At 37.1% G+C, this 8235-nt stretch overlaps 1 protein-coding gene across 1 annotated transcript; it reads right to left on the reverse strand.

Moving 5' to 3' along the window:
* Positions 1-4128: 4128 nt before the first annotated feature.
* On the reverse strand, positions 4129-6115 carry LOC147496314 (uncharacterized). Its single transcript, XM_086562541.1, has 4 exons — positions 5845-6115; positions 5357-5745; positions 4477-5273; positions 4129-4390 (listed from the first exon to the last, which is right to left on the reverse strand). Exons 1-4 carry the CDS (start codon positions 6113-6115, stop codon positions 4129-4131), a joined length of 1719 nt encoding a protein of 572 aa, XP_086418667.1.
* Positions 6116-8235: the final 2120 nt, after the last annotated feature.

The raw sequence follows: 8235 nt of genomic DNA on the forward strand, positions 1-8235 counted from the left end.
GTATAATACCTAATACATCTAACTGTCTCACTCTTTCCTTTAACGCCTTGTTCTCATCTTCTTTCTTACGGATCGTGGATTCCATCTCTGCTCTATGTGCCTTCGACCCCTTCTTCGGGATATTGAAGTAAGTTGTTGGAGTGACATACTTACCTCCTGCTCTTACCCTTCCACAATGTTCTGGAGTCCCTAGTGCCTTCGCAAGAACATCGTCGCTTCCTTGGTTTACTAATTTCCCATTAGCCTCTTCTTTTTTTTTAGTTGGTCCCGCGTCGGTTGAACTTTTTACTTAATTAAAGTGATAATCAGAACATAAAGGAAACTTAAGGGGGTCTTATACTCTATCAGTCCAATATATATCATCGTTAGATAAGTCATTTATCAGAGTACTTGTGCAACCTCTGGAGAAGGCCTTTATGAGGCCCTGGATTGGCTATCAAACAACATTGCAAACAAGGCTTGAGGCAAGTGGTAGAACTTGTTAGGATTGCCTGTGGTTTATGGTGGCGACAACTTCAAAATTTGCATATTTTTTTCTGTATGACTTTTTTGGTGATCATATATTGTAATAGGCCGGGGATTACTTGATTGGATATACTTGTGAAGTTTCTTGTTTGTTGTTTTGAACATGCCTGCACTGCTTTAACTTTTAGAAGGAGACTAAGTCAATATCTTTACTGTTGATACTGTTTATCTTTGAAATAACCTTAAAGGTCAGGGACCTTTGGAGTATTGTACTTGAACTCCCTAAATAGTTGCATCTTTGGGAAAAGAAAGAGTATTAATGCTATGTGTTTGATAGGACGACCATTTGACGAGTTCCCAAAAAAAAAAAAAAAAAAAAAAGATAAAAAAACAACAAGATCAGAAAACAAGGACACATGAAATCAAGATCAGAAAATCAAGGACACAGAAAATCAAGATCAGAAACTGGATGGGAGTCTCCCAGCAAGAAACATAGATGTTGAGCTCGAAAAAATCAAGGGGAAGGGAGCTCGCGGACTGTTGATCAATCTACTTCCTTCATGAGGGGGGAGAGAATGGCAAAGAATCTAAGGAGAGTGCAGCAGCAAGAGAAGAGCAAACGAAGAAGTAGAATGACAACATATGTCAACCCACCTCAGTACAAGCCATAGGCAATAAAACAAAGGAGATGACGCAAACAGAGAGTACATAAGGTAGGGACTCAGGTGAGACAAAAGAGCAGGGAAACAATGTTAGAAATACCAGTAAGGGGAGTGAGCCAACAGGTAAGAATATATATACAACTCAAGGAAGAAGACAGAACTTAGTGGCTGCAAAGTACAGTCACTTAAAACCCACAAATGTTTTTAAATGAGTGTACAACAAGGGTGCTGAAACATGAGGGGCTTCAATAAGGATGTCAAGCAAGTTGCAGTAAATGATAAGGTTAGGAAATCTAACTATGCTCATCAGTTAGTGAGATCAGAGATTGAGGAAATAAGAAGCAAGTTAATGACAGTTGAATGAAAGACAGAACAAGAACCAACAACATGGTTTCAAAATAGAATTTCCCGCCATTACTGCTGGATGGTGATGAATGGTGGTCATCGATCAACCTTTGAAGAAACTACAAGAATGGAATTGAAGTTAAATGATCGATGTGTGTTATGTGGGAGAACACAAGTACTTTAGAAAAAACACACAAAGGATCAGCAGGCAAGAAAAACAAACCGAAGGAAAAACACACGAAGGATCAACAGGCAGATGGTCCAGTGGGGCTGGTGGAGGGCTTCGTCTGGAAAAAACTTTACTTCCTAAAGGGGCTAGCATAAAACTTTTTGTTTGCTATACCAGCACACAACCTACTACATCTTTGCTATATCTAATAATATTACTACACATTACATATAAATACATATACTCAAATATCTATAAAAGGATAAAAACAACAACTTACAATTTTTTCTGCCACTTCCCTCGTATCATCATCATAATATCCACCATTCTTGTCTTGACGAGCTAAAAGCCACAAATTAGCTCTATCATTCTCATCAAAAGATTCTCCCAACTCTTCTTTTTGTTATAAAACATATAAATAGGAAGTCCAATTATTTGTAGTATATGTTACGTTCAATATATAAATTGATATTTAAAAGATTTGTGGAAGTACTTACCAATTTATCTTCCACCTGCTGATTCGGTGGTTATACTTATTCATTTTCTTTCGTGCTGATTGTAATTTGCTTCTCTCCTTTCAAAAATGGTTTACATGCATTCTTAGTATATATATCTCACAAGTACGCATGAATAAACACAACCAATTTACTGAAAATTCTATTCTAATAAAATTTATGATATACCTGGAACTCTCCCGTTAATCTCGATTTCACAAATGCATGCCAGTCGGGTTTCCTGATCTTATATTTTTTAGGTGGATTTGTAAGCGCATCTTGATCATCTTTAAAAGGGAAGATAAACTTCTTCGTAAGCATATTCTTGAAGGTCCTCCAACAAACTCCAATTGATTTCAAAACTGCCTTCCTATACTTAACATCTATATTTAATCTAATATGAGTAATGAACAAACAAAAAAAATTCAAGATACAAGCATGATAAGAAACAAACAAAAAAAAAAGAACTATACAAGATATATTTACCAGAATGCCAACCCACAAAAGATTTAGAAGCTCCTCAGGTGCTTTTTTCCATGTTTGAAAAGCACTTAAAGGAATTAGGGCCCTCGCAAGAGCACCTTCCCAACCAGAAAGCTTGTTGCACACCTTTTGACCTATAGGCTTACCTTTTCCATTAAATTCAACAATAATTATTATGTCATCCCACTTACGAGACAAGGCATGCATTATGGTCGCACCTCTCTCACTTAGTGCTTCAGTGTCACTTAGTGTTTCAGTGTCACTTAGTTCTTCTTCATCTTCGGAATGGACAACCTCTTCTGGATCCATCGCTGAACTATGAAATAACATATAGTAGTAATTAGTACGTAAGATAAACCATATTATCTACATTCAAACCATATTACCTACATTCAAACCATATTATATAGAGTAGTAAACTGAATGCAGTAGTAAATAGACAATTAAAATGAATAAATATAAGATGGACTAACCACTTTTTAAAAAAAATCTCAATCACTTGAAATTATTAAAAACACTTAATAAAAGGCTTACAACCAAAAAAATTGCAATAAAGAGAGGAAAAACAAACACTAGGTTTTAGAAGAATCATTCTCGACCCATATTCCCTCACAGTCTTTACGTCAGAAAATTGGTTGAGATTCATCATTCACATCAAATGAATCAACACTTGGCATGACTTCAGGCTGAACCCTATCTCCAATATCCCCATCAAACACGTCATTACCAATATCGCTAACATTATAACATCTTTTAAGAGTTGTTAGAGCAATCGACCATTTAGGATCAAGTTAATCGGGAACATAAAAGACTTGCTTGGCTTGAGAGGCTAAGATAAAGGGATCAAATTTATGCCCAACTCTACCAAGATCCACTAGTGTGAAACCCAGATCATCGGTCTTTATGCCATTCCCACTGTCAACCCAATCACACTTGAACACTGGAATATGAAACTGAAAATAATCAAGAAGCCATATTTCAACGACAACACCATAGAAGGACATGTTGGAAAAGTCTGGATTTTTGTCCTTTGCACTTGCAACTTGCATTGCTCCTGCCACCAAGCTTACACCACTATTTTGATTCACTCATGAAGCATCACGACCTTTTGTGGAAAACCAATAACCATTGATGACATAACTCTCATATTTCAATGCATGCATTCGAGGTCCCTGAGCTATCCAAGTTAACACACTTGAAAATTTGTTATTCGGGATGCTTCGCTCTTCTGAAACCTATATTATGTTTAAAGTTAGTAACCAAGGCGTACACAAAATTATTACTTAACAATAGTTTATCTTACCCTTCCTTTCAGCCAATCACTAAAAGTACGGATGTGTTCTTCTTGTAACCAAGTTGGTTTCTTTGAGGAACGGGGGTGTTTTTCCTTTAGGTACTCCATGTGCTCCCTATTAAGTTTTAGAATGAATTAGTTGTAGAATTTCTAAGCCAATGGAATAATCAACCCAGAAACACTTAAAGAAATTTACCCAATGTAAGGTTCAACAACTCATATGTTTCGCAAGACATAAAGATGTGCTTGCTCTAAGGCAGTACCATCAACTGTAGTGGCAACACCCCCCACTGGAGTGATTCCTTCCAGAAGCATATCATTAGGTGTGATTTTAGAGTTGGCAGGAACTCCAATTGGGTCCAAATCAGATAAGAATTCACTACAAAACTCAATTGCTTCCTCTGCAATATAATTTTCAGCCATGCAACCTTCTGGACGATTGTGATTTCGTACATAACCCTTCAACACACTCATATACCTAAGACATTATAAGACAAAAGGATAGGATGATTCTCCATTTTTCATACATTATAAAGACAAAAAGGTGGGATGAAGTTTTTTTACCTCTCAAATGGGTACATCCATCGGAAGAAAACTGGACCACAAAGTTTAACCTCTCTAATGAGATGGATAGTGAGATGAACCATGATGTCGAAGAATGACGGTGGAAAGTATTTCTCCAACAAACATAGTGTGACGACGACATCCCTTTGAATTTTACTCAACTGCATCACATCTATTACTTTCGCACAAAGTGCATTAAAGAAGAAGCACAGTCTAATAATTGTATACCTCACATGTTTTGGCAAGATAGACCGTATTGCCACTGGAAGCAATTGCTGCATCAAAACATGGCAATCGTGTGACTTTAGCCCTTGTAACTTCAAGTCTTCCATTGAAACACGTGTCTTGAAATTAGAAGAGTATCCTTCTGGGACTTTCATCTCATGCAATGTTTGGCAAACCATATGTTTTTCAGCTCTAGACAATGTGTAACAAGTTGGGGGTAAGAATGTCCTAGTTTTACCAATCTTTGGTGCTAGTTCATCCTTTCCCATGTCCTGAAGGTCAAGACGACCATTAACAGTGTCCTTTGTTTTCGAGGGAATGTTAAGGAATGTACCAATAATGCTATCACACACATTCTTCTCAATGTGCATGACATCCAAAATGTGTATGACAAGCAAAAACTCCCAGTAGTCCAATTCAAAAAACACTGACTTCTTCTTCCAACATTTCTTAACAACTTCGTCGACTCCATCAACCTGTTTTGACCTTGGTGTGGTTGACCTCTTTGCTTGTCCTCCTACACCTTGTTGCTTCCTTTTACCCACTCGCTTTACTGATTTTCCTCCTGTGACCTTTTCCCCCCTTTTGGCGTTACTGATTTGCTTAAACCTGTGTTCTTCACTTATTTCCCCCAAGAGACTTTGATCATGCTAACCTTCGCTTTTACTTTATCACCATCCAACACTTCTGGCTGTAACTCAAACTTTTGCTTGCCATAAAACGCCTTCCTTTGTTTTCTAAATGGGTGGTTCTTTGGGAGGAATCTTCTAGTGGCCATGTATACATTTTTACAAGAATGCTTTAATCTAAACGAATGTGTTTTTTCACCACATACAGGACAAGCATAACACCCTTTAACACAACAACCAGATAGATTACCAAACGCGGGGAAATCATTTATTGTCCATAATAACACAGATCTCAATGTGAAGGTTTCTTGTCGGTAAGCATCATAAACATCAACCCCAGTATTCCATAGAACTTTTAAGTCATCAATCAAAGGCTGCAAGTACACATCTATATCATTTCCTGGTTGTCGTGGACCTGATATTAACAAAGTTAACATCATGAACTTTCTTTTCACGCACAACCAAGGTGGAAGGTTGTAAGTGATCAACATAATAGGCCAACAATTGTACTTACTGCTCAAAGAACCATGTGGGTTTAATCCATCTGTAGAAAAGGCTAGATGAAGATTCCTCGAATTTGCTGCAAACTCAGGCCACATAGCATCTATAGACTTCCATGCCGGGGCATCTGTTGGGTGACGAAGTTTGTCATCAACTTCTCTTTCATTGGCATGCCATGTCAAATCCTCAGCAGTTTTTACAGACTGGAACATCTTTTTGAACCTCGGGATGGGTGGAATGTACCACATAACTTTTGCGAGCACACCTTTGCTTGTCTCAGTCATATTCTTATTCTCCTTAAACCTTGACACTCCACAAGTAGGACACGTAGTGCGATCCTTATTATAGCATCACCTCTATATAGTATGCAATCGTTAGGACATAATTGTATCTTTTCATACTTCATTCCATAAACGGACAACATCTTCTTCACCTTCCCCATTGAAGAGGGTAGTAAATTACCTTCAGGAAGCCCATCTCCAAACAATCTCAATAACTCTGAAAAAGACTTGTCAGACCACCCACCCTTCGCTTTTAGATTGTACAATTTCACCACCATTGATAACTTGGTATACTTGGAGCACCCTTCATATAATGGTTCCTCAGCATCTTTAAGCAGTTTTCCAAACTCTCTAGGATCCCCTGGATATTGTTCAAGTCCAGCTTGTAGCAATTTTTTTGTGCTCGCTTCATTGTCTGGAGTTCCCATCCCGTGAAGGAAGCCATCTTGTCTATCAAAACAAGGAGCTACACTAAGAATTTGCTCCCCATGAAATACCCATCTCGTGTATTGCTTATCAATACCGTGATGGAAAAGGTGATTTCTAACCACCTTTTGACTTAACTCGCATAGATTGACACAGTGCTCACATGGACATCTCATACAAGTCTCCTGATTCTCTGTGGGGTTTGCAAATAAAAGAAAATTTGCAACCCCTTGAATATATTCATCTGAAAACCTATCCTTGGACATCCACAATTTGTCCATTTAGTATCTAATAAGTGTGTGACAAGAAATTCCTGAAGACATCCAAACAGAGCACTCAATTTTGCTAAAAATATAAATAAATAAAAAATGCAAAAGTATATAAAGGAAATAACTTAGATGAATTATGACCTTTAAAGCTTGTTCCTCACTACCTAAACTAAAGCTTAATAATATCAGTACCTTATCACTTCATTAATTGTTACTCATGTGGAGAAAAGGATATGTAGGGAAAGAGAGAGTACACCATAGTTAGGAATTCCAAGCAAAATGAACGAACGTGGTGATCGACAAGAGAAAGCAATTCCTTTTCAGAAATCCCAATTACACTAGACATACATACATTTAAAAAAAAAACATACGAGGAATCCCAATAACATGACCAAACTATAAGAAAATATTTATACGTAGTAAATGACAATACACGAAAGTAATAACTAGAAGAAAAAATACAAAGTCTAAGCATACTCAATTAATATTCAACTCTGTTAAGGCAAAAAACTGATTGTTAGCACGTAAGAGGTTTATCTTACTTAAGTTAATTCACTTTTATTTCATTTGGATACATGCCTACATTTGGCTGAAAGTATGATGACATGCTGTTGAATAAAAACCAAATTTTATACTTCGTGTTTGGAAAAGAAGGGTGGAATAGTTGGGCAAACCGTTCATACTCTTTAAGTTGCTACGGTTATCCATTTTTTTTAATCTAGAAATTTAGTGCATCATCTCCTGATTATGCTCATTCCTTGTCTGCATAATCTCTCTTTTGCGGAGTAACTACAGTCTGCACCTACTGATATTCGAGGACATAAACCCATGACAATGCTGAAGCAACTGCAATGAAGAATTGCTTCTTATATATGCTAGAAATTGGCTTGGCTGCCTAAAGTTATAGAGTTAGGTAATCTACAGTGCGAGTGGTTTGCATTCTCTCAAATGGTCTCGAGATGCCAAGGTATACAACAACTAGTCCATGTGAAGAATAGACTAACTATATATAATGGCACAGGGGAGAAGACATGCTTCCCTTCATAATGCACATTAAAGTAAGAAAAAGGCGCTTTAGTGGCGCAATAATAACTGAACCCGACATTACATACATTTTAAATAGACTCTATCTTTCCATGATCCAGCCCCACCTTCTTTACAGCCTTCTATAATTTATAGTTCCACCGAAAAGCTAAAGCTGGCACTTACATGGGATCCCTTTTTACATCTTAATGGATTGGTTTTTCTGTGGTATCATCTATTAGTCTATAGTCTATTACATTGCTTTTTTAGAGATCATAGTTTTGCATTTTGATGAGACAGATTAATAAACTCACAAGACCAATGTACATGGAAAAAATTGCACCATGAAGAGGTGGGATCAAGTTAACAAATTCATGCATATCCTATCTGTTCGTTAAATAAAAT

The sequence above is a fragment of the Coptis chinensis genome, chromosome 5, assembly GCF_015680905.1.
Source record: "Coptis chinensis isolate HL-2020 chromosome 5, ASM1568090v1, whole genome shotgun sequence".
Classification (NCBI taxonomy): domain Eukaryota; kingdom Viridiplantae; phylum Streptophyta; class Magnoliopsida; order Ranunculales; family Ranunculaceae; genus Coptis; species Coptis chinensis.